The sequence below is a fragment of the Ptychodera flava genome (assembly GCF_041260155.1).
Source record: "Ptychodera flava strain L36383 chromosome 3 unlocalized genomic scaffold, AS_Pfla_20210202 Scaffold_27__1_contigs__length_13241970_pilon, whole genome shotgun sequence".
NCBI lineage: Eukaryota > Metazoa > Hemichordata > Enteropneusta > Ptychoderidae > Ptychodera > Ptychodera flava.
Window position 1 is genome coordinate 8,515,680 of NW_027248281.1, and position 27,682 is coordinate 8,543,361.

The window sequence follows — 27,682 nt, forward strand, 5'->3', positions numbered from 1 at the left end:
ACAATGGCTGAATGTAACAACGCGGCAGCGTTAGGCGTGTCTCCATTATTTGGTGTGTATAATGGACAGTAAAACGACACTACTGGCGAGGTTTGCAGTCTCAGTACCACTGGCTTGCAATATTAATTCTTCATCCAGGTCACTTGTACCAATGGAGAGCAAATAGTGGATGCCTTGCATCCGTAACTCTAAATTACTATGGAAAGTGTGATACAAAAGAGACAATTTCAAAATTACTGGCAGCCTGAGAAAAATGTTTGTTACTATACCTTGTATTTCTTTGCTTTATCCATCACAGTTTACAGTCCAATCTGTTCTGCGTTGAGGCTACACTGACAAAGTGACGACTGGTAAATCAGGTGGCGATCACATCGTTGCTAAGTTTTTCACTCCTATTCGTTATTCACAAAATGAATGCGGAAGAGAACATTGAAACCCTAACCCAGCTACGAATTGATTGAATATAATGAGACATCGTACGTAACCATTTCAATGGTATTTCTTTTGCAGTCAATAAAATATTGGACATGAAATTAGTCCTATTTTAGTTCAGTCGATTTTCGTCCTAAATAATGTCGTATATGCCCATATTGGATGAATCCTTCCTGCAAAGAGAAATAGCAAGGTCAGAATGAGGTCATCATTGAGACCTAACAGAATAAAAACCCAAACCAAACAGCATAACTTCCGAACACTCTAAAACCAGATGAATTTAAATTCATGGTTAATAAATTCAATCAGGCCAGGACATACATGTCCTTTAGGAGTGTTCATTTTACCAATTCTATAACTTACAAAACGGAAAGTTTTATTCTTTACATCGGTGCAGTCCTTACGTAATATGACGTGAATTTTTGAACGTGGACAAAAACTGGTGGAGAGATGAGACCTTGAGTATTGCAGTCGTTGCAAAATCCATCGAATGTTCGACACAGCGCTAAATGGTAAAATGACTAATTCAGCGATAGTGAATTGTAGGATGTTGGCTTCGATTTGTTTAATATTGTTTTCTAATCCCTATCCAATGTACTAATCCTTAAAGGGACAAAGTCGCCCATTTTTCATGAATTTTGTTTGATCCGGGATACAACATATTGTTTGACATGTTGAAAGATACTGAATGAATATGTGACCATGCATATAGTCAACCCTGGTTTTAGACAAATGAAACCAGCGCAAAAATGAATTAGTGGTCATGACCATGAATTCATTTTCGCTATGGTTTCTTGTATCGTGTCTAAAACTGGGGTCGTAGATATATGCATGGTCACCCATTCATTCAGTATCTTTCAACATATAAGTTGTATCTTGGATCAAACAAAATTTATGAAAAATGGGCGACTTTTCCCTTTAATGTGTTTGTATTTTTTTATTTTTTTTCCTGTTCATTATTGGAAAGTAAATAAATACCCATGAATCCCTGTATCATTGAATTCTTGAAAAATGTCTGTATAACCAACTTGCCACATTGAATAATATGAGTAATGCATGTAAGAAAGACACTGACAAAGTATCTCAATAGATTTTTAAATAGCATCACATCCCCACCTCAAATACCAACCGTGAACTGCAAAGTTCGGAAATAATGAAATTCATTTGTTTATTGTGAAGAAACGGAACTTATGTCGTCATTGAGGTAATGAGCTGATGTTTATTGGTTTTAAAATAGTTATCTTTGGCTCAGTTTCAGATTAAATCTATCTGTTTAGGCTGCATTCATAAATACCTCTGGGGGAGCGACAGGAGATCCAAATAGGTTCTCAAATTTTTCGAATACCTCCTTAACGAACTCACGATGAGTTCAAGTCTCCCCTTCTGACTTACTATAATTTTGAAGTCTCCCCCCCCCCTGCAAAATTCCTCGTCCAAATATATCAAATCATAAAACGTGGGAATCTATTAGGCAAACTATTTACACCCCCCCCCAAAAAGCTATTATCTCTACATTGATATAAGAGTAATAATTCATGTAAATGTACTTTGCTCAAGAGGCAGGTAAAAAGTGCATGTGTGTACAAAAATTTGATTTTGGAATTTCGCCGGAAATGTTGATTCACTTTACAAATAACACAAGGCTTATCATCTCCCTGATTGCTATTCAAAGGTTGTTTGACCTGAAGTTTCCAGTGATTATTGATGACACTATACATTATTCTAAATTGTTTGTATTCTGTCAAAGTTCTCAAAAAATAAAAATGTACATACGGTGACATGAACATTTGACACTGACCTAGACCCAATGTATTGTCAATTGGGGAATGTTATCACTGAAATTGTTATTGGAGGATTAAGTTGAAACTTCTAGTCATTATAGAGGACAGCTTGCACATCAGAGGGATTGGATAAGTATAAATCATGACAACCTAAATCTTTTGGCTCCAGGTGGCTGCTCGGATCATCAATAAATTGACTAATATACACTAAATCTTGTCCCCTAAGGGCGCGCCGAAAATCGAAATGGCAGGAACTGAAGGTGCCAGAAGGTGTTTGGAAAGGAATTTGATAAGTCCCCATTTGCAATGTCATTTTTTTAGACACTCCCCTGGCATGTTGTCAATTTTTTCAAGTCCCCCGAAATTTCGTGCCCCCCCCTCCAGAGGTGTTTGTGAATGCAGCCTTACAAAGAACTATTATGACATCAGAAGATGGTTACTGTACAGTAAAAGGTAGTGATGTGTTCAACTTTTTATTGTACACGATAAAGTCACTTATCGCCTAAGTATTATGATACTTATTAAGCATACTTATGTTTCAGGCATTCAGGAGATCACTATATGAGTAGATTTTATTTCATGATAATGTCGTATCATAAGGAAAGCAGCTGGAACTGAAGACGAGTGATGATGCAGAGCTTTAACTTGAATACGGAACCATGGCTAGGCCTCACGGCTCAGCCACTGATACATCAGTCTGTGAGTCTGCTCGGAAGTGTGGCTGCGTGAGTCGGTGTCCGAGTTAGTCCTGTCTCCTCTGCTTCTACTCCACAAAGGAGTGATCATGGTTTAAGTGTCTGAGTAAGTCTCGGTCACTCCACAAAGTAGTGACCGTTGCCAAAGTTACTTTTTCCTGTGAATAGTGTGTCTATATATACAGTATGGTGGCAATGTCGGATACCGACGCCATTACGAACACAATAAGATGACTTACAATACTTTGATTTCTACCGACATAAGAAAAGATACAAAAGTACAAATTATCACTTGCCCGTGTGTGGCTTGCTACAATTCTTTCGTTTCAAACCCACGCTATGAATAATTAAAATGATGATTACAGCCCAATATTACAAGTGGTTGAAATACAATAGAACATGGGGGTAGTACGCAGAATACCTCCCTGCGGGATCAGTTACTGGGTGAATTTTTTAATTTGTAAACGAGTAAGACCATACTGTCGATACCGTGCTGGTATTTCGTGGCGCCAGCATTGTTAGAGTCCAAATCGAAAGAAATTGTGCTGTATTTATCGCGTCCGATGACGCTAATGTGTCGTGAGCGTGAAATATTAATTTTCTTTGCGCCAATTTGGAAGATCATGACAATAATACAATGACGTCTTACTCGTTTATGATAGCGTAAATTTGTTGAACTCGATCAATAAGTGATAAATATATTTGATATGTACTCATTTTTCGTGTCGTTGTTCTGCGATCGATATCAATCACTTATTTAGGGACTATTGTTAGTTCAACAAGAAAAAAAAAGTGTAATTTATGTCCCTCACAATGTCGTGTAAATTTTATGAGACCCACTCTTTGCTTGAATTGTACAAAGCGGGTAGTAAAAGGAGCAGACTATTGAAGTTCTTGGCTTTGGAGAATGGACAATAAAATCTTTTCATCTTGGGACACAAGGTATTTGATTGTTCAAGTCTTAGCAAAACCAAAACATTGATTTATTGCTGTCGCTGAGTAGCCGCTTTTTCTTTGGTTTTACATCAAAAGAGCACATTGTTGAAAAGCGAAAGAACAAGAAAAGCTTGCAATCCACAACCAAGTGATTAAAAAAAAAATTGAAAGGGACGATATCATCATACGTGGGCGATTTCGCTAGCGCTGTGCATGGTTTGACCACTATGATGTCACCCTAGCCTTCAACTTTATACGTCGATTAACTTTATTAAACAGACTGTGCCAAAACATTGCAGGTTATCATATTATCCCAAGTCCTCAATACTCTGCTAACTCAGAGAAACAGATAATAAGGCGATACAAGTGAAATGTTTGGCTTCGTTGACTGTTGTCCTCAATAGTCTTTTGTGTATCTGAAGCTTTGATTTAAATTCCAGCTATTTACGAAAAGAAAATTCAGTACAAGGGCACCTTAGGTAACTTAAAGTAAAGCTTATATGTTGTTCGACACCGCTTGTGTCAAAGCAATGTCAATATTATCTCAATGCGTAGCGTACTTAAAGACTTAGCAAATTATTTTGCCAACTACGGTTGACAAAGGTAAAGTTGACACATGTCATCTAAGGGTAGGAAAACTATTTTCCTTTTTGTCTGTGATTGGGACATTGACCTCTTCGTCTCACCATGGTCCATGGTTAGCAGATTCAATTCTAGCGGCGGCAGTATTTGAATTTCCGATCATCTATCGATATTCTGAGGATGCAAGTTTTTTGGTCACGCATACATGCATGCATGCCTGCCTACCTGCCTGTCTTCCTGCGTGCATGCCTGTCTGTCTGTCTGTCTGTCTGTCTATCTGCGTGTCCTGTCACGCATATGAACAAAGATAACTTTACTTCCTCTTTACGCTGTGTCTGCAGTTTCTGCAGAAATCTGAACAAAGAAATGAAATAAAGCCTTCCCCGGGCGTTTCATGTGACTGCCTCCCAGGGCAGACAACACGCTGTACAGCAGTATCAGACTGAGATCCCTTTTGACCAGGCGCTTTGATGTGTATCGCTCTATTTTAAATTCCATGATGGTTTAAGAGTTGATGGCATTATTGGCTATTCCTTTTATTCTTTGTTGCATTCATGCATGTATCAGGACCCGTGAAATAGCTTCACAGCTCGAAGCTCGAGGCCTTACTCCTTCAGCAGAATACGTCACCTCCTTGGCAACCAGCGACTTTGTCAGTCAAACGCTTTCACAACACCTCCTTTTGGAGAGAAACATGTTCCTGTGCAGGGCAGTAATTCAAACTCGCCCTTATCATTAACGTATTGGGCGTCGAAGGCATCGCATCGTCTTTCAAGACTTAATCGATCCCGAAGTGTTAGGATAATCGTCTCCATAAGGTGAGCTGATCGCGAGCTGCAGATTGCTTAGCGATTTTTTATTTCATCAGCTATCGCATAGTTAAGCGCGATATGCAAACAAAAACTTACTCATTAAGTGATTCTTTTTGACATTCCACGTCCTTTTAACATTACCTATGCTAGTCTTCGTGTCATTTTGAATTTTTAACTTGACACTCTTGATACGGCACTAATTCTTTTAGTTTTTCCGTGAATTGATTTCAACACAGTATGACCAATCAGTCTCCATCTGAGAATGTTCCTTGTTCATACATAATACATGGGCGGCAGGTAGGGAATGAAACAAAAGACCTTCAATGACGGTCTCGTCGTTTCCCTTTCGTCCTTTCTCGCACTGCATGAAATTACGCGTTTACAATTCGGCAACAGTTTATCACCGGTTCAACAACAGTTTACTAACTGGTCCAACTGGACCGGAAGAGAACAGTCGGTGGTGTATTTTAATACACAATTAAATTTTACTATAATTTCGACTACTTTTCGTCTTGTACGTTGTGAGACTGGATGGAGCATCGAAAACTGGACTATCGTCACTTTGCTTGTTTCATGCATTGTCGCAAGCTTTATGACTTTGACGATGGTCCAGTATGTCTTTTATGACAATTGCTTATCGCATCCCTACGCATGTCTTTGGGGTTGTAGTGTGTATTTTGTGCACCATATCAGAATTCCCCAGCTATATAGTCATGAGTGTGCCGGATTGCTCACACTGACACGAGAATTCAGATCATGCAATCTGAGATTCCACTTTGCATTTACATTTTGCCACATTTTTTATCCAAGTCGTCCAGAAAAAATAAAACCCCGTTCCGTCGAACCTTACTCAGAGTCAAACCATGGTATTTTTTGGTTTGTTGTAGAGTTCCTTTTGTTAACTTGACTTATGGTTTGGCCTTCAGCCAAAATGTCTTTTTACGGTCAACTATTTCATGACTCCCCGTTTCTTCCTCCATGACACACCTTGCTGGAATTTTCCATGTTTTTTTTCGGAACGCGAGCAGCTGTTTGCCTTTGTCTACTATCCGTCTTGTAACTTCATCTGTGATGAAAATGTTCTTGCCTTGAAATGGATTGTCTCTGAGCGATTTCGGGGCAGAAATAACATTTTGCTAGCAATGCTAGCGTCGACAAAAGTGACTTTGATTGGTCTCGGTTTCCCTGATCTGAGTGGTTTGTGCCGGTACTTGGTGTGCTCATTGGATTGCAACATCTTCGTCTGTTCCGTTCACTTTCTCGTAGCTTACAATGACTATCCTAATAAGGTCCGCACAAGATTTCTCGTTATTTTCACTTTTTTCAGGAAATTCTAAAAAAAGTTAAGGTTAATTGGCCTACTTCTGTTCTCCAAATCTTCATTTCTATCTTCTGTTTGTTGCGAGTTTGATTCTAGAACTGTCACAATTTTCTTAGCTCCTCTATTTTGGTTTCATTCGGCATTTGTTGCAGGTCATTCTTCATCTCGTCAATTTAGTCTAAGAGCATATTCACATGATTCTTCTATATTTGTTACTTTCTGGTTAGTCTTATTTAGTTGCCTGACCATGGGGTCTATCAAAGCGATGTCTTTTCTGGTGGAGAACAGAAACTTCCGAATCATTTCACGTCTTTCAACGCTTGACAGCTGCACGATATTCTTGCATCACTTCAACTTGTAGGAAAGCATTAGCTTGGTCTTTCCCAGCTGCTAACAACTCGTCCACTCTTCTTTCAGTCGATTCGCCTTTACTAGCGGCACTTTTACGTCTAGGCATTGTTTTCACTGCGGACTGCTATTTTTATGAGAATATCACGGAGGGTCAGCGGAGTCGTCTACTACGTTGCTACTATAACAAAGGCGTACGTTTTTAAAAATAATTTTGAAAATCAAAATCACTATAATTGAACTGAGAATTTCCGCTTGGCATAGTAACATGTCGACGCACAATTTTACAAATATTAAGCGTTTCACAGATTAGTTATGGTCTTTTACATATTAGCAGTTATTTACGGAAAAAACGTGCACCTTTCAAAAGATTCTGATCTGTAACTTTAAAATCGTGGAGTCAACATATCCAGAATACCGTTATTTTATGGCTTTTCAAAACTGTCTACGAAATGTTGAATTCTTAACGAGGTAGCTGATAATTTACATAAAGGAAAAGGACCGTTACAAGTCGACCATGACCAGAAATTGCATTTTGGAGACTTTCGAACCATGCGTTTCTACACAACTTATCATTGAAAACAATAATCGTGTCACAACAAGTGTCTGTAACAGATCGTTAAATATATAACCATATACTGACATCTTACCGTAAACGACAGCTGATGTCATACACATTTTCATATTGTACTGAACGACCCGTCAAGTCAAAGGTCAACACTGTGGACCTATTTTATTTTCAGTTGATTACAGTATCCAGAATATTGTTTGAAATGACCGATTGCATAGTGCTTTGTTAGCTTTTACTGAGTTTTAGCTCTAAAGTTCGAAAATGATCAGGCTATATTTTGTCGTGAAGTACTCCTGCTAGAGCCAAGCAATCACCATAGATATGAGTAGCATGAAGTCAAACCGACCGTGTCTAAATCTGTAAAGGTGGCCTACTTTGCCGTGATTTACACAATAAACTCGTGTCTTCACACGTCTTGCAATGACATGACTTACCCTGTTAAACACTCTAGGCTAATCTTTCCAATCGGACAGTAGCGCATATTTGTCGCCGTCGTATGTTTTCATTTCTTTGTTTCCCGTCAGTGAAAATTGTAGTACACACTCATGTCAGACTCTATTGCTCACCATGTTGTATATTCGATTATCGACAGTCATCGTGGTGACAAGCTATGTACTGGAAGTGGTCAGTGAATTGTGTGACCGATCATGAAAGCCCTGTTAAGCAGTTAATTTAAATACAGCGACTGAGTTGCTATCGCAATGTTGGCTGACTTTTTATTCAGGCCTCTAACTTTCGATGAGGTGCCAGGGTTAGTTTGACGGTATTTATAATATATTCTTGCACCTTATATGAGATCTACATTGCATCACAAACACGTACTAATTTAAGATGTGATCACGGTGCCAAGAAAAGTGAATTTCTAAAAGCTGTACATGAATCCAGAGTAATCCTTAGGTCAATGTTTCCATAGAGCTATAATGAAAGGTATCTGAACTCAAGCATCTTACTTGCAATAAAATGCAATACACGTAGCATTCTTAGGTACACTGTACTCTTTTGTTTGAAAAATAGAACACTTACGTGTTTACTAGGTCTTCCCGCCTCAAAGTTCAACTTTTTTTGGTAGTGACCGACATGTTGTCACAATTTTTGTACCATGGTGAGCTTCGCTGATGTCTGTTCAAACGAAGAATGCTAAAACATGTCAACTTAAGTTCCACGTTCTGGCACCTTATCTCCTCAACCTTACCGTAGAGGGCGCACGTAGTTCCGTAGCGTTACCTCACTATTTATGTTTACAGTTTGCTTCCATAATATCTTGACGAGCATGGTGTTGCAATATCCATCTTTCGGCGTCGAAACGCCACAGCCTATTTAGAGCAAATGAATACAAAACTATAGCCTTGATTGAGTGAGGAGATAACCTTTTTTGGTCTGCAACACAGTAGGTCTAATATCTATTGCTCGCTGAAATTTCAATGACTGAAATGTCTGAATCCTGGCACTTTAAATTTGAAGTAACACTCAATCTGATTTTGATCCCCGGTCAATGTAAAACATTCGGCTGCTTCGGTGCCAGTATAATCACACTCTTTCTTTCTCTTTGTGGATATATTCAATATATTTTTGTTGCAAATTTGATTTCATTTGCTATAAGATAAATTAAAAGTTGGTTGATAAGGAGGACTATATAATTTTCGAAGCCCCTTTGATTGTACGACGAGCATTTTAAGTGGTATAGGTGGGGCAACTCTCAGAAATGAAGCACACATTTGTAAAACGTGGCACATGGAAAAGTAAAGGAAAATATGTCGGAAAATTAATCTATTGGTGTATTATAATTAAATTCATGCTCTATCCCTGAGGCGAGAAAGTATAGAAATAAGGCGGGCGAGAGGAAAGCCAAATTAACTGGCTCGGCAAGTCTCGCCCATTAATTTTTGGCTTTTCTCTCGCCCTTGCCCATAAATAAACGTTAATGGTCAGCGCGGAGTCTGTTATTTCCATTATATTATCAACGAACCCCAAAAACCGTCAAAATTTACGAAAATTTCCCGTGCGAACGACAACGGGGCCCCAGAACCTGTCAGTGAGTAGTGCGCGCGCTGCAAAAAATTGCAAATCCGGAGATTTTTTTAAAAAAAGCGTCTAAACTTGGCCCACATATGCTCTATTTTATATTGTAGTTGATTATGATCTTTGTACAAATCACAATTTTCGTTTTAGCTGTAAAGTAACTATGTTTACGATATTATTCATATTCACGGGCATGAAACCAAACCATTACTTTGTATTTGTGGGCAGTCACGTGGTTCAGCTAGACCAATTAAAACGCAATGGATAGGGCATGGTAATATAATTGAGAATATCAGACGCTTCGCAAGGCTGCGTCAAATAGTTAGGAGTTAGGTACAAAACCAGTCTGTAAGAGCCGCAATTCAAAATTACTTCCAATTAACATAATAAGGCCAAAGTAATTAAATTCTTTGTTTTGCGTCCCCACCCGCCTAGGTTTTTAAGGTTTTCATGAAAAACACACACAGTGTATTTGAATAGGAAATTTTAGGACATTACCGCTTAGCTTTACCGAACTAAAAATGTTGTTACAATTTTTTTATTTGCTGCAATCAAATTACACTGTGTTAATTTTCTTGTGTGTGTTTTTCAGCCGCCTGACGGGTACCTTTTCCCATTTTGAGTGGACGCAAAACAAAGAATTAAATTACTTTGGCCTAAGTTGGACAGACACTTTCACATTGCATTCATTGGCATAAATACAGTCTTGACAAAATAGGACTTTTGCTCCGGAACTCGATATCAACATTGTGAAATTGCGATAGCATACCGTAACAGGAACCTGATATGCTCAGTACTAGCTCCACAGTACTTGAAATAAACGACAACTCTTACACGCGTTGTCCCCAAACTAGTAATTTACCGCTATCACCACATTGCTATGTCTTGTTTTTATTGAATGTATGTATTTCTCTCAATATCGTCCATGTTCTTTGGAACTAAAACAACCTTTCTCTTTATTTTGTTACAGGTGATCACCATGGAAGTTGTAATGAAGATCTTGGTGTTTGCTTTCCTGCTTACCTTTCTAGTTGGTAAGAAATGACTTTATCTCCTTAATAGACTAAACAGTAAGTAAATTTATGAATACAAATAATTTAAGTTTAATGGACTGTTCACTTTAACTTTTCATACCTTTATGTATATTTCTTCTCTGTATAGTATGTTGATTTGCAAAGCATAACATACCCACTGACGTATAAAAAACCCAGCAAAACAATTTATTGATGTTAACCCAAAGGGTTTCAGCAATGGCCGTGACGCACGTGGAGTTTGTAAGAAACATTTAATTCATTATCAATCAAACTAAGTACCGGTACGGTTCCGTACTCAGCAATTCGCGTTAATAAATATTATTACCGGTTTATTACAAGGCGATGGTAATGGCGATGGTGGTGACGTATGCTACTCTTGCTCATGGCCCGAGGCAGAAAACTGTGACCCTGTCGATGATACTACATCAACTTGTCCTGGCTCGAAGTGCACGGTGAGTGCCCTAAGGCTGACTTTTCGGGGATACACTGTACGTTGCTATAGCGTCTTGACATAGATTTCATTTCAGTGGGCAAAGTCATTGGCAGAAACAATGAATATTACCATTCAACTGCAATGCCAAACTGCCCCGTTATTCACGTTCATCAATAAACCACGAGGGAGATTACACAGTATAAATTTTTAGCTCACGTGTTAGCTCACGTGTTCACACGTGAGCTTATGTCGCAACGATTTCTGTCTGTATGTCTGTCTGTCTGTCTGTCTGTGTGCCTGTGTGCCTGTGTGTCTCTCTGTTGGCCCGATATCTTAAAAAATACCGTCAAGGACAGTGTGCTCACATTCGGTTTGAATTGGTCCATTCGAGAAATATTTAAACCAGGAAAAACAAGAATGACAAAAGCAAATAAGGTCTCCAACTTTGGTACTGGAGGTCATCTTTAGGAACATGCATATCAACTTCTATAGCAACGGGACAAGCAGATCCTAAATACATAAGCAAATGTCAACAACAAAAAATATACAGAGAAGGTTTGCTAAAAAGAAAAGGTGGGTGGGAGTGGGTAAAAAAATGTACAAGGGATCTGGCAAAAAAGTAATGCTAACTCATCAATCTTCTAGACCCTACCCCCTCCTGAATATCAAATGTTCCATCCCTTGGTATTACATAACACCATCAAATGTTCCATCCCTTGGTACATATAACACCAGATGACAGGAAATATATTTACAACCTTGGGCAGTTTTTAATTAATGCCATGAGTGTTATCATTCTAATGTAAACAGCACTTAAGTTAGTTACAGATAGTGAAATACCTTCCACTGTGGGTGGTGATTACAACATCTGGAATTATCTTGGATCCAAATTTTTCATCAGTTCTTGTATGTCTTACATAGAAAGTTGCAAAAATTGGTCCGCAATGAAAAATTTCACCTCAGCTTTGTTTTCTGGATCAAATTTTCCTACAAATTGATACCAAATATGACAAAATTATGTTCACAGCCTTCGAAACTGTCTCACAACATATCCTGGGTTGGTGTAGGTCATTTAAGGTCATGAACAGAGAAAATTACCTAAAATATACAAATTTGGGGGTTTCCCAACACTTTGAGCAGAAAATTTATCTAATAACATCCCTCCGGACTTTATACCAAATTACAAAGCTATCAAACAAGTAATTTTGAGAACAAGTTTTCTTGACCAAAAATGACAATATTGTCTTAAAAATACAAATTTGTATATTTCAGGACAATTTCCGCATATCTAACTATTGTCATCTCTGTACGTCTGTGTACAAAATATAAAAGCTGTCTGTCCAGGGGTTTTAAAAAGAAAATACTGATTAAGATTTTTTGACCAAAAATGACAAAATTGCTCCAAAATAGTAATTTTCCCAATTTTAGTCATAATTTCAACAAATTAGCAGAGTAACACCTTCGCAAAGATCCAACCCAAATTTGAGAGCGATTGGGCTGGCGGTTTCAGAGAAGAAGAATTTTTACTGAAAATGAGAAAAATCACCAAAAAATTCAGCAAAAATACAAAATTAAGGATATCTTCACAATATTCATAAAACTGTATAAGGTTCACCTAAGGTACTTGCACACAAATTTTCAAAGCAATCAAAACAGTGGTTCTCGAGATATTAATTCTTGACCATTTTCACATTTTGTAAGCTCATTTGCATAATTTTGGCAATGCAGACTTCATTTGAACAAAATCCCATCTATAGCCCAGGATGCATCCACACACCAAATACCAAGCTGAAACGTGCAGCGGTTTGCGTGTTTTTGATGTTGACGGACATACTGTACATACATACATACATACATACATACATACATACATACATACATACATACACACATACATACAGACGCCATCGACTTCAGCCTATACGATAAACTCACATTGGTATAACCAAATGTGAGCTAAAAACGGCTAACCAGATCAGAATCAAATTTGGTACACAGATTTCAATGGCAAATGCATATACTGATTAGTTTTTGGTGGGTGTGGCTTTCATACTTTTTGCTCATTTGCATAATTCATGATTTTAGAAAAAGCGATTATACATTGAAGACGACAGCACACAATTTGATTAGATTTGCTACAAATGTCGATCACACCAGGAAATATCGGTTATAAAAGGTGTTAAGTGGTGACATGAAAGATAATCGCTGATTTACATATGTAATTAACTTTAATAAATCAGGGATCTATATCTGAATTGATTCCATCAAAGTTGACGAAACTTGCTATGTACGTTGAAGGTACTATGATATTACATTATTCAAAATCATTAAGCATTTTTACTGCGGCCAATTTCTAATTGGCATATTTAATGAATTTTCTTAATTTGGGATATCTATCTGAATTTATTTGACCAAAGTAGACGAAAGATACTATGATATACGATTTTTGAAAGTTAATAATCATTTTAACATCGACCAATTCCTGATTTGCATATTTAATGAACTTTCCTAATTAGGGATATTTAAATGAACGGACTCCAACAAAGTTGATGAACTTGCTATCTACATTAAAGATACTGTAATACAACATTATTCATTTGCATACTTAATGAACTTTCCTAATTGGATATATATCTAGAGTGACTCGACCAAAGTGGACGAAACTAGCTCCGTACATTTTAGATACTATGATACAACATTATTCAAAGTTATTTAACAATTTTAATTCAGCCAATTCCTAATTAACATATTTAACAAACTTGCCCAATTAGGAATATAAGACTTGAAGGATTCTAAAACGTTTATTAAACCTGCTATGTATATTGATGATACAGGTTAAAACAATATTAAAAGTCATTTAGCATATCCATGTCAGGTAATTTGTAATTTGCATATCTAATGAGCTTTCACAGTTTGGCATACAGATCTTGAAGGACTTAACCAAAGGTAATTACACTTGCCATACAAAGTGGTGATTCACTGATAGCAGTCAAACAATTCAGCTAATTACATATTTGTATACTTAATGACATTTAGAATTAATCTGTCGTAAATATTGTTCATGATGTTGATCATAAAAACTTTAATGAAGTTGCAAACAGTTGCAAACATGTTATAAAGTTTATATTTAGACACAACTGCCATATATAATGAAACACGTGAGCGTTTTCAGTTCATATCTTGTGTAAACGAGCTACAACAGGCAGCCGTTTGCTCACCACTGTTCTAGTTCAGTCGGAACAGCGCCATTATCAGTAAAGCATGCAGATAAGTATGTAGCTAACAGTGTCGGGTCAGAGAAATGGCTATCAAGCAGCGTTTGGTAATGGCGGCGCAGGCAATGCAATGCTCATATACCTTACAATTTTCCCTTGTGTGATGATGTTTCCATTCTATCAGACTTAAGAAAGTCTACGCCATTTATCGTAGAAAACATTTGCTAAATTGGAAGAACTTCGTTCGCTTTATATTTTATTTAGGAACTCCTTTAAACCGAAGGGCTATGTTCAATAAGGAAATTAAGTAAAATTATTGCTGCGGCCGTTGTTTAGCTGCATAAACTTACACTTACATTTGGTCACTTTAATAGACGACTTCCTCAAGTAATTCTATTCTCATTTAGTGTAATTCTCTTTGAATTATATTTGCAATTTTTAATTTCAATAATCATCTTAGTATCATCGTATTTTTAAAAAAAGATAAATTTGAAGGAACGATCAAGATGTTCAAACTACAACGGCAATGAATAATAACATAGACGACAAGCTGGGGTAGAACAAGTCTGTTGACCGTCCCTTGACAGCATAAATCTCAACAGACTCCACTCCCAGCAACGTTTTCACATCGTCTCAGACTTCTAGTACTGCTATAATGTCCCCTAATAACCTTTACCAAGACAACTCCCAATCACTGAGCACTGAGTTGTTTTCATGAACGCTAGGGGATAGAATCATCGTCATTGTCATCGTTACTTGTTCAGTGAAATTAATTACATCCAAAACATTCACAATTGAAGGTTCTCGGTTTGTGTATTTCTGTCAGTATTTCATTCTGCTGCCCATTGTGAGCTGTTTGTTCTCATTTTCTCTTATGTGTCATACTTTTGAGTAGAATGTAAAGAGTAGAGACAACAGCCATGATCAGAGAAATGGAACACCACTGTCAAAACAAATCGAAGCCAGGAAAGAATAGATATAAAAGTTTAGCAGAGACAATAATAATGACACTATTATCTTTCTTATTACAGAAAATATCGACATACTATCGTGACGAACTTACAGCGGTGGGTCGACTTTGCGTCACAGCATGCACTGAAAGTGATAACTCTAACGGAGGAATTCGTAAGTTGACATCTATCCGTCTTTTTCTTTGACCACTACATGTAACAACGGCTAATCCATAGAATGTAAAAAGTCTTTCCCTGTGATGTAATACTGCTTTGGTATACTAATAACGTGTTTGCATATCGCGCTGATATAATTCCCTTACAAGTTCAACTTGTTGGGCGATTAGGCGTTGCCATTCACTAACAAGAGTGTTTGGTCAAGTGATCAGAGGTTGCATTTAGCATGGTAAAGGGAGAGGAGATTATAAAAACACGTGGAGGGCCTTGCGTCTTTGTTGAAAATATCACATATATCACCAAGATTCCGCGCTTCTCCCTGTGTTCAGACATGAAGTAGTGATTCGTGCGCATGTGGCGAGGGAAGATAGCATAGTGACATATAAGCAAGCCATTTTCCTTTCTGACGCAAGCCTACGCAGTGTCGCGATACCCGTTTTTCCACAGCTTCCGCCTGAACGTTATCAAATCGGGTAAATATACAGCGTCTTAGTTTATCTGCACATTTATGTGCTGCTTTTTGTCTCACTGTGTAATCAATATGACATCTGGCTAGCTAGAATACCAGCATGGCACGATATACCATGACACCATAACGTATCGCATGTTCTCCTAAATTTGATTTGTGTCTTGTTAAAATAATATCACATATATTATACAAAACGACTCCTTACATCGTCCGAGGCTAATGATCACGTGATATACTTTTGTTTTGTAATGGCGCGAAAATTTGACGCCATGCCCTAATACGTTACAACATACACACAACAGAGCTCATTACATAACATTGACATGAAGTCGACACAATCGGACAGTGTCAGCGCCAACAGGCTGGTATTGCTTCAAGTAGTAATAAAACAATGATTGTAAGGAGTCAAAGCTCAGAACACGATTGGAACTAATTTGGGATAATTGGATCTTCATATTTTTCAAATTTCTCAAAAGTGTTAGGTGCCGTGTAGCTGAATGTTGCAATGTTGCAAATTACTCATAACAACAAGTGTGTAATGTGAAAAGAAAAGCAGATGAGATTACATTTGTAGATTAAATCGACATTACTTCACCATCCAATTATCCAAAATTAGTTCCAATCCTGTTTCAGTTTTCTGTCGGTGATAAAGATTAAAAAGTTATTGTGACAAAAATTCTACACCAAAATGCAATTAATGAAAATATTACATTATACTTGACAGTATTTGTCATACACAACACGCAAAGATGACTGACTCAGTCAAGGACTGACAAAATGAAGAAACGTGTTCGATCATTTAAACCATAGACAGTAGAAGCGAGCTTCTATTGTCTATGTTTAATTAAATAACATGCCAAACATCTTCCCACCAAAACAAAAAATAGGAATAGAAGTACATTTATCTTTCAAAAACATCCTCATCTCTATCCACATATTATAGGCAGTTACAAATATGCCATAAAATGCAGCCATTAACGCAGTTGGAATCGGAAAGTGTACCAGCAAACACGCCAAGAAACAAGCTACATGCAAACCCTAGTGTGGATAACGCTGGAAGACAACATATTTGAATTCAACGGAGGATACTATAAACAAATCTGTGGTTGCAGCATTCTATCGACAAAATCTCATACATTGACTTAATTATTTTCAAAGGTCAGAGATATAATCACAAAAGAAGGCTCGATTTTAAAACCAACACAAAATTAACCAGCACATTCCAATATTTTATTGAGAAATTCGTGTCACCTAAGGGGCACTTTCAAAGGCTTCATAAAGGTGAACTCTTCCGATACGCTCGCACATGCGACAACAACACGGACTTCATGAAAAGGTTGACTTTTTCACACGAAACCTCAACAATGAGATTATACAACAGAAAAATCTCGTATCAAACAAGCAATTTAAGCGTCAGCTATGCCTCACACTGATAAATGACGTCACAACAAAACTGGTACACACAACGACCTTGAATAAGTCTTTTCATGCAAACCAGCCTTATCAAACAATGTTAATAATAACTGGAAACTAACAGAGGTCGATGAAATACTGGCCAAAGTTTTTTTCCAGAAAAACCTACTGTTTTATTTTTCTGTTTTTTTATATGGATTCTTATATCTGAAATAAACAATAATAATAATACTACTACTACTACTACTAATAATAATAATAATAAGTAGCATATAAAAGGAATAAACCAAACACGATTTGAACTAATTTGGGATAATTGGATGGTGAAGTAATGTTGATGTAATCTATAAATGTTATCTCATCTGCTTTTCTTATTACATTACACACTTGTTTTTATGAGTAATTTGCTATTATTATATTGAAACATTTAGCAATACGGCTCCTAACACTTTTGAGAAATTTAAAAAATATGAAAATCCAATTATCCCAAATTAGTTCCAATCGTGTTACCAACAAACCACTCATAATTCAGACCGCAACATAACGATACTAGCATCTCTCTGATGAACAATCGCCATCATCAAACTAACATGTTGGAAAAGAAAATTCGAGTGACTGATGAAGGAAGCGCCCTTTTGTTCGGAAACACCGTCAAGGCGAATCAATCTGACATATAACCGGTCTTTCCGGGGACCCAGATCACATGACTTAGGTGAAAGGCATTATCAATACACCGGTGTCTCGCCATATCTCTCCATATTATAAAACCACATTGATCGATTCAATATACCGCATCATTAACAAAGGTAGAAAACGATGTGTGAAGTTGCCCTCACTTTCCTTTATGTATATTAGCCTTATGGTAATACTTCATCATCTAAGAAGGCAAACCTCACAGCAACAGGCTATTAGAGTATTCTTTTCTTATCATTGTCATTTCAACGAATGAGGTTCTAATTTCTTATCATTATGATGCACTGTGGCGGATAATATCGCGCTATCCCATCAATCTGATATATCAAAAACTGACATTTAGAAGAGTACCATTTAATTTCGGGACGATGGAGGATTATTGGCAGGTAAAGGAGAACAGTTGTTCCAACAGACAAAAGTAAAATCGTTGTCGAGTTGTGCCTGAAATAAGCAAAATTTGGAAAATATGGTTATATACCAGTCTACCACCTTCGGAGCGCTTACTTTTTGTCTGCATCCGTAATATAAGCACAAAGGTTACATTTTGACACAGATTGATTTTTGATATTAGGTGTTTTAACAGACCCTTGAAAAGTATTTTGGCTAATATTGCAATATAATAAGGACTCGAAAGGAAAAAACGAAGGTGAGGGGTTGTCACAATCTTTCATGTAACAGTTTTGGGTAAAGCCATTTCATTTCGTGTATGAATAAGGGGAGAGATTTCACTAGTTCTTGTGCAACGATAATACTTTACATTCAATACAACTTTGAAACACTGCACTGAAGTGTGAATTCGAGAAATTTGAAAGTGAGGACACTGAACCAGAGAAAGTATGATATATCAACAAGAGTATATCGATCGTTCACTTAAATCTAAGTAAACCATATCAACTTGACCAGCTCTGTCCAAAGTAGAACCAATATCATGAAAAATTTTGCAAAAGTTGAGTCGCTGAAGAACGTCCCTTAACAAAGCCATGTTGTAGATGATAGATTTGATCTTTTATACTTGGAAAAATGATGTTAAATACGGCCCTCTCCAGAACTTTACGACAAATACTTAATAAGAATACTGCTCTATAATTGCCAACTTGCTGTCTATCAGACATGAATAGGAACAACGTTAGCTATCAACCAGTCATCCGGCAATTTGCCTGTTGCAAGTGAAAAATTAAAGATGTAACATAGTGGTTCAACTAGTTGCCTGGCGCACTATTTGAGGACAAATGGAGAAATACCATCTTGGCCGATTGCTTTACAAACGTCAAGGTCGAGAAAGATATTAAGAATGTCATCCCGAGTAACTGAAACATTTTCTAAAGAGAGATGCTTGAAAATGGAAATACCAGAGAAAGTAGCACGAGGATCAGACTTAGTAAAAACAGAATAAAAATAGTTATTGAAAAGAGTGGCCTTATCTGCAGCAGTAGTGGCTGACCCTTGCTGGCTAACAAGAATCTTTGGTAATGATTTCGAACGCGTCTTAGACTGAATAAGAGACCACAACCTCGATTTTCGACTATAGAGCTACTAAGATTGTGTCTGTACTGATGAAATTTCGAAGTCAGCATGTTTTTGAGCCTATTGCGAAGCTCACGAATTTCGCCCAATGCCGTGAAAAATGTGATTTCTTGGCTCGTCTCCATGCAGAAAGTTTTATATTTTGCATATGCCTAATGTCGGCATCGATCCAACCCGGTAAGACAACATAGACACTCAAGTTGATACAATATAATGGCAATAACTCCCGCTGCAGTGGGTATACATTCGATTTTGGTACAATTCGTTCCATAGCACTCGTCTATCGGCTCGTGCCATATGTAGCGCATTCTAACAAATCTCGTGTATACCCGCCTTTGACGGGGATAATTTTTATTCATTTTTAATGAAAATTGTGGTATAAAACTTGAAATCATTAAAGTAATGTGAAAGAAATTAACCTTAAACCTTGTTTCGTACCAATAAAGTAAATTTCTTTAAAAACTTCACCATATATTGCACCTACCAAATCCTTTGTATTCAAAATGACATATGACAAAAAAGGAAACGGATATTTTTAGTAAACAAAAAACAAAAAAAAATTGGAAATACGTCTTGACGACTGCTACAGCAATTATTGCATAAAACCAAACAGTGAAGTACTAAATCGGTCTCAAGGAATGCTACAGCAGTCAGGGAAAAAACTGATAAGAAAAGTGGTAATACAGTCTCTGTCGCTCGCGCTCCTACTACAAATAATTTGCAAATTAGTCTTTCTATTTTGATGTAGAATGTTCATCAAGCTACCTATTGAAATGTTAATTATTTGACCTTTGGAAGAGCCACTTCTTTGCGACCGAGAAGATGAGGAAAGTCAGCATTTCAGTGCAAGCTATCGGGGAGGGTCTGTCTTTTTCATGCATCCATTTTTTAATTCCTGCAGCACTGTGTCTGTTAATTGTGTCTGTGTAATAACATTGTCATTGCCGTTATTTAAGAAAAGGGATTTTCTGAATGGCTTACTTTGTAAGCAATGGAAGCTCTAAAAAACATAACAGGATACCATAAAATGTTTTACATTAATGTCTTAATCTCTAAATAAATGCGTTTATATTATACGAATATAAGTAGGAAAACAAAACAAATGTGTGTGTTCTGGCTATAAACATCATATTAACAACTCATTCGATAAAATATAAACATAAGTCATGTGTTTAAGTATGTCCTTATAACTTTAGAAAGGAGTTGACAGTACTGATCAGTTAGGAGTAGAAAAGTTAAATGGGGCACACAACACATTCAAAGCATCCTCTTTAGGCTTACGGTTTGGTTGTAATATAAAGGCTGACAGAGAAAAAATGTTGAGAGCTCGGGAAAACAGAGTCCCCACAACAAGTTTTCACCGGTTGTTGTTCTGCATGAAAATTAAATAAAAGAAAATACGATTTGTAAACTTCTACTCTTAGCCACATTCATTGAAGACTACAAGTTATTTGTAGGTGCGGTTGTGCAAGTGACATATAGGCATATTGAAAAACCATGCCATGCAATATACTTAACCAAAATAGAGAATTGCATTGTTCACACTTATGAAAAATAATTGATGAGAGACTGACCAAAAAATATTAATGTAAAAGTAACGGTGAAATGGCTGTCATATCCACTCCCCATCAAGGAAAAGGAATGGCTTTCTCCTTATAACATTTTCTGAGTCAATAGTATTCACACCAGTGGATGATATATTGATCTACCCGAAATTAATTACCCAGAAATTTCCATGAATTTGGTGATTGCAAACCGAAGGGTCTGGTCCCGTTTACTTAATATGCAATTGCTTGGCCTCATGATGTCTGAGTAGTTATTTCATACTTCATACGCACCAAGGTAATACCTGTTTTGATATCTGTTTTCGTTTTCTGTTTCAGGTATTGAGGTTAAATGTTGCGAGGGAGATAGGTGTAACAACGCAGTCTATTCTGTAGTGTCGTTTGTGGCGCTGTTCCTGTCGTTCACCACCGCTATTTATCACACCGCCCTGTAAGCATCCCACAGTAAGTGAGGCTACCCACAGTTCCCCTTGATTTGTGCACGCAGACATTGTTTGATAAAGGCTTCTTCAATTTTATCAGTGTCTTAACTATTTGAAACTTAGAATTCAACTTCACGATTATTTGTTAAAACTATGTTCCAAAATTATTGATGTGTTTAAAATTCAAGAGTAAATTGAATGAGAAGTCTGTGTTTGAAGGTGCTGAAAATTGTACACTTGTCAGGGTAAAGTTATCAGCAAATAAGATGGTCTCATCATACCACCTGTCAGACATGCAAATTTCATTTGTCACGAACATTAAATAAAATCAATACCATTTTTTTGCCAACACAGATGTAACCTATTCACTTAGTTTCATTAAAAATATTGTGTATGGCTGTCAAAAATCGATGTTGAGAAAATTACAAAATTGCTATTTCCCCCGCGGAAAAGGGGTTTATCTTCTCATTATTCACAGCGTTAAAACTATGATTATCATAACTATGTTGTCAGAATTTGGAAATACGGACCGAGCTGTGCTGTGCGGAAGAAAATTTGCTTCAGTTCAGTGAGTGTGTACGGATCATGGAGAATTGTGGGTAGCTCGACTTACTGTGCATCCTCGGTACTCCAGGGCCAAGTTTATAGGTGTATTGTTGTTATATGTTTGTAGAAGTCAATAGTCCTAAAATGTACCTGCTCTGTTATTAAAAGTGTATTGCTATTAATTAATTTGTGTTTGCCACATCGACATCATCGCACATAACTGTATATTTCAACGAATGCGTCATCTTAGACGGTGGAAATTGAAACCAACGGTGAAATTCTGAAAGATTAAGGTGTTTGATATTTTGAATCAGCATAACATAAATTCACACGATATCAAATACAACGCTTGTCTTTTGAGTTTTGATATTCTTTATTTGGTACACACGAATTTCGTAACTGTAACGTACAAGTAAATTGCTTTATTCTGACACACTACATCAAAGGGTATGACATGTTTCAAAATTAAAACACTGTAGCAGAACCTTAATTTCTTGCAAAAAGTGACAGTTACAGTATTTTTTTCTAATTCAGGCTTGTAATTGGCTCAAAACTTTGCTGCCCGATCAACTCATTGAAGTGGCTCACAGAATCTACTACCTAAATGGTCAACCACACCTCGAGGTTCGACCATTTTGACAAGGGGCGTTATTTGTAGGGAGAAGTTATCTTTTATTGGGAATATCGAAATAAATGCAAAATGAGAGCTAGTCTTAATAGAAATGATCAATATCTCATGTGTTTTGAACCCAAAGACGTAGCTCGAGGCGTGTTAAATTTTGACCGACAGCTCATACTTTGATGGCTTCTTAGGAACTAAACGTTAGTGACACTCATTATCGACCATTGCAATGCAGTTGTGATTTCGCAGGGTGAATTACTAAACTGGTCTAGCAAAAATACCGAAATGTTCATAACTTTCGATGCTGCCAGTCAACTATTTCTCTTCGTCGTTTGTACGTACGATCTACGAAGCCAATCGCCTGATCACAATCAATGTCTTGTATTTCGCGAACTATCAATTGTCGAAGATTGCTCCCGGTGACGGACAGAATGACGTTTTTCCTGTGTTTTGTGCATTCTTTCGGTGCATTACTCCAAAGCAATAAATATGATATGTGACGATAAACCGTTAGTAAAAAGTCACACGGACATATGTTTTCACTTTGTCTAACACTTGCTCAGACACTCTGAGACATATGCATGGAATGACCGAGAGTGCGAAATTTTTAGCCAATCATACGCCTGAAGAGATAAATGTTCGGCTTCAGTGTATTTTATTTTGTATGAGGAGAGAACCTCGAGGTTCGACCATCTCATATCATTAGTAAGGCAAAATCCAAATCAAGGATGTAAATAAATATTTCTGACTTTAGTTCTTTTTTTGATTCTATATTCTATACTTTTGATTTGATCACTTTAACAGACTCTGAGATTACAATATCATTCATTTAAAGAATCTGTACAAACGTTCTACGAAATAATCCTCTCTCCCACTGCAGGATTCAACTGTAATTTTCAACAGCTTTAACGCGCCTGTAATATCAAATGTTATATATTTTTCTAAGCGTACGAGTGCGTTTTGACGGTCAATAGAAATAAAACTCGGGAAGTTGTACCTAAGCGATACTGTCTGTCATGAGAATTATTACACACAGTTTAACACAACTATTTGGCTACACCCCATGTGTAGACTTTACATAGGGACTCTTGAAGAAGAAGCTGCGCGTTTGATTACGACTACACTGTGTTATGACTATTTGCTAGTCATCGGATGGTACAAAGTTTGTTATCACTTTTAGCCGACATTGCTCTACGAGTAAAAATTGAAAGGTTCATGAATGAAAACTGTAACATCTTGTTTTGTAGTAGTTTTGTTTTCTGTGTCAAGTAAATTTCTCGGAGCATTTGGCCACTGTTCATAGTAATTTTGGACACTCTGGTCTCTCAAATATTTGTAAAGTTTACCTCAGTCGTGATTTAGCGCATTTTAATTTTGGCGACCAAATTGTGTGTATATGAGAGAGAGAGAGAGAGAGAGAGAGAGAGAGAGAGAGAGAGAGATCAAATTGTGTTCGGGATAGCATCCGCAGTCACAGGAAAAACACTGCCAATTTAACTTCACAACATTTTCTGTAGAAAATATTGTACAACAACCAATTGCAGTTGTATGAATGATGTAAATATGGACCTGTGGGGTGGTGTTAGTCTTCTGTGTTCTCTTCATCACTCAGGATTGCTAAGAATTGCAGGATCGTACTCTCATACAGCAACAGTTTATGAGTTGTTGGCGCCCAGTTCAGCGATTTATTCATTGTTTTGATTGAGTCTTTGTCCACCATGTGATAGCTAGTATATACGTGAGCCAGTGCTTTATGGAAGATACAGCGTTTGAGTCTTTGTCCACCATGTGATAGCTAGTATATACGTGAGCCAGTGCTTTATGAAATGTACAGCGTTTGAAGGATCGTGATCAGAAAATTATAACAACTACGCACAAGTCATTGAACCAATGTTTTTAGCTGAACAATTTTACTGTGATATTGTCGTTAAGTGACGTTGTGCCCTAAATTGGGAGTTAGAGACTTTTGCAGATTAAGTCTTGTAAAAAGTGACCTCTTTTGCAAACAGAGCATCTTGACATATAACAATTTTAAATGAAGTAAAATGATAATAATTGTGACAAATTTGCGTTTATCACCTAAGGTAACAACAAACTAAATAGCGAACGATCTGACCAGTTGCTTCCGAGGTTTTGAGACAGGGCAGCTCGTCATATTTTAGTCCAACATTTTCATTTAAACAATATTAAACTGTCACCCCAGAATATACATCTACACACCAAATTGCCGACGTGATACATGGAAAGGTTTCTCAATTGACTTACAAAAGGTGTCAAGACCACAGATACCGAAAGATCAAAATAACCAGAGATTTATAATTTAAAATAATAAGGGCAATAACGTCTTGTAGCTTGTGCAAAGGATGGTGCTCAAAACGCCTTGTCATTGACTATGACCGATCTGAAGGCGAGGCAATTAATTGACATCGCAATAAGAACATAATGGAAAGAGTGAATGTCCAAAAAAGTCTAAAACACGATTGGAACTAATTTGGGATAACTGTATCTATATATATTTCAAATTTCTCAAAAATGTCAGGTGCCCTATAGCTCAGTGCTGCAACATTACAAATTACTTATAAAAACGGCTGTGCAACTTAAACTGAAAGGCAGATGAGCTTACATTTGTCGATTAAACCGGGCTGGTGGCATGGACCATCATCGCAAAAAGCAGTTCGCACTTTACATTAAAAGTCAGTTATTTTCGCAATTTTCACCTAAATATGGAAAAGTAGAAGCATTTCATTGCTTGTTTAAAATTGGGAAATCCTGAACTTGTAACTATAATTTTGCTTTCAATTTGATGATACTGGCATAGTTAAACAGAAAGATAAATTTTAAATTTTATAGGAGAAAAAATTGATTTTGGTGAAGTACATAAATGTACCTGTTTTTAATGGTATGTAAAGAAATACAAAATCTGACCAATCCATTTACACAAATTTGATACCAACAGATCTCATACATTCCCCCAAAATAAAAATCTATATAATAAAACACGCCCATACTTACATTTGTCAATAAAAATTACAAACATCAAATTATTCAAAATAGTTCAGTAGATTTTCACAGAAATCCTCCTACACTTTTGACTGCATTATTCTATATATTTTTTGCATATTTTGTTAGAGACTGATGCTATATAAAGATACTCCTCTATTTTTTTACATTTTAAAGTGATTCGTCAAGTTAGCCTTTAGTCAAGCAAAAGTTGAGATTTAGAAAGCCCACTGTACCTTAACTATTTAAAATATTGTTTAGTTTGATGTTCAAGTTCAACAAACTTGAACTTTAGCTAACCCCCACTTGTTCACTTTCGTGTGACACAAACTTTGATGATGAGTGTCATGGCTTTACAATGTTTAGCAGTGCATAAATAACCTTGCTGATAATAACAGTGTTTACACTGTTGAAAAATATATAGCAGGAGAGATAATGCATTTCCAGTTACCATAAATATTTTTTTATTAAAGTTGACAGAAATAAAATAAAATCAACAAACTTGACGTGAGACTATTAAGATTTTATCTAATTTAATGAGTTGTATACATGTATATAAAACATTGAATATACACGGAAAACATTAATATTGGTTGTATCTTTGTAAGGTAAGACTGGACTGGCGATGCTGCACAAAAAACTAGTGAACCTGCAAGAGCGTATGCATGAACAATGTCGACACGTTCAATCTTCATTTGCAAAAACCGTAACCCATCCTCTGTATGCCAAGTTATAGTAACAAAAATATCTGAATATCTCGGTTTTTAAACGTACTTTCGATCGATTGATCAAGAATCATTCAAAGCTTTGATTAGTGCATCGTTGTCGGGTTACCACAGCATCCATGACGTGAATGATCTGTGTACTCTGTATGAGAGAGAAGTTACTAATATTCTTGATGAACTAGCTCCGATAAAATCTAAAACGGTGACTGTAAAACCAAGAGCGCCATGGTACAACGAGGATCTTATGGATCTAAGGAGAACTGTTCGACAATATGAGCGAAAATGGCGCCGAAGTCGATTAGTCATCCATCGCGAAATGTTTGTTGCAAAACGATCAGAGTACTACAGACGTGTTGATGAGATAAAATCGGACTATCATCGCTCGCGCATTGAAGCTGCGGATTCCAAAGAACTGTTTGCCATAATTGATGAGATGACTGGTACGAAGAAAGCGAGTACCAAAATACAGCCCACCAATATCCCGGTTGATCAATTGAGTAGTAGTTTTATGAACTTTTTTACTCAGAAAATTGATAAACTTAGGGAAAGTCTCAATTCTTGTACTGATACCATTAGCTCAGATTATCCTCCGCCAGGTTGTTCACTTTTATCTTTTAAACCTGTGAATGTCAATGATCTTTTAAAGCTAATTTCGCATTCATCTATGAAGTCCTGTATTTTAGATATTTTACCCACAGAGATTCTTATACTATACATTAACGAGCTTTTACCTTTTATTACACATCTTTTTAACATTTCGCTGTCAAGCGGCATTGTTCCAGAGATGTTTAAATTGGCAATCGTACGACCTTTGATAAAAAATCCAGCTCTCGATCAAAATAACCTCAGAAATTACAGACCGGTTTCAAATTTGTGTTTTATCGAAATGTCTGGAACGTATTGTCGCAGATCAGTTAAAGAGCTATTTGTCAGAAAATAATCTGTATTCAAAGTATCAGTCAGCATATCGTAGGTATCATAGTACAGAAACAGCCCTTCTTCGTGTTCATAACGATGTCATGATTGCCTTAGACTCTCGTAGGGATGTCATTATGGTCATGCTAGATCTATCAGCCGCCTTTGATACTCTAGACCATGAGATATTGCTCCATAGATTACAATGTCAGTTTGGAATATCCGGTCTAGTGATTCAGTGGCTGAGATCATATTTGACAGACCGGGTTCAGCGTATTTCTGTTAATTCAACTATTTCAGAATGTGCTGTTTTAAGGTATGGTGTTCCCCAAGGTTCTGTACTGGGGCCCATCCTTTTCACTTTGTACACTACTCCTTTAGATGACATTATTTCCGCTCAGGGTTTAGAGTACATGTTTTACGCAGACGATTCCCAGATTTATGTTTTTGTAAGAGTCCTGAGGACGTTAGGTTAGATCTTG

The 27,682-nt window shown here is 36.9% G+C and overlaps 1 protein-coding gene across 1 annotated transcript; it reads left to right on the forward strand.

Annotated features, from left to right (window-relative positions):
• Nucleotides 1-5,125: 5,125 nt before the first annotated feature.
• Nucleotides 5,126-22,162, forward strand: LOC139126352 (uncharacterized). The gene is made up of 5 exons (XM_070692419.1): nucleotides 5,126-5,244; nucleotides 10,468-10,531; nucleotides 10,871-10,983; nucleotides 15,211-15,304; nucleotides 21,289-22,162. Exons 2-5 carry the CDS (start codon nucleotides 10,477-10,479, stop codon nucleotides 21,402-21,404), a joined length of 378 nt encoding a protein of 125 aa, XP_070548520.1. The 5' UTR covers nucleotides 5,126-5,244; nucleotides 10,468-10,476; the 3' UTR covers nucleotides 21,405-22,162.
• The last annotated feature ends 5,520 nt before the right edge of the window (nucleotides 22,163-27,682 follow it).

Excerpts from the sequence above, each read along its gene's own strand:
- LOC139126352 (XM_070692419.1), top strand. The coding sequence starts at position 10,477 with ATGGAAGTTGTAATGAAGATCTTGGTGTTTGCTTTCCTGCTTACCTTT. Across the intron at positions 10,984-15,210 it reads GTCCTGGCTCGAAGTGCACG|AAAATATCGACATACTATCG; the intron begins GTGAGTGCCCTA and ends TTCTTATTACAG. Across the intron at positions 15,305-21,288 it reads TAACTCTAACGGAGGAATTC|GTATTGAGGTTAAATGTTGC; the intron begins GTAAGTTGACAT and ends TTTCTGTTTCAG.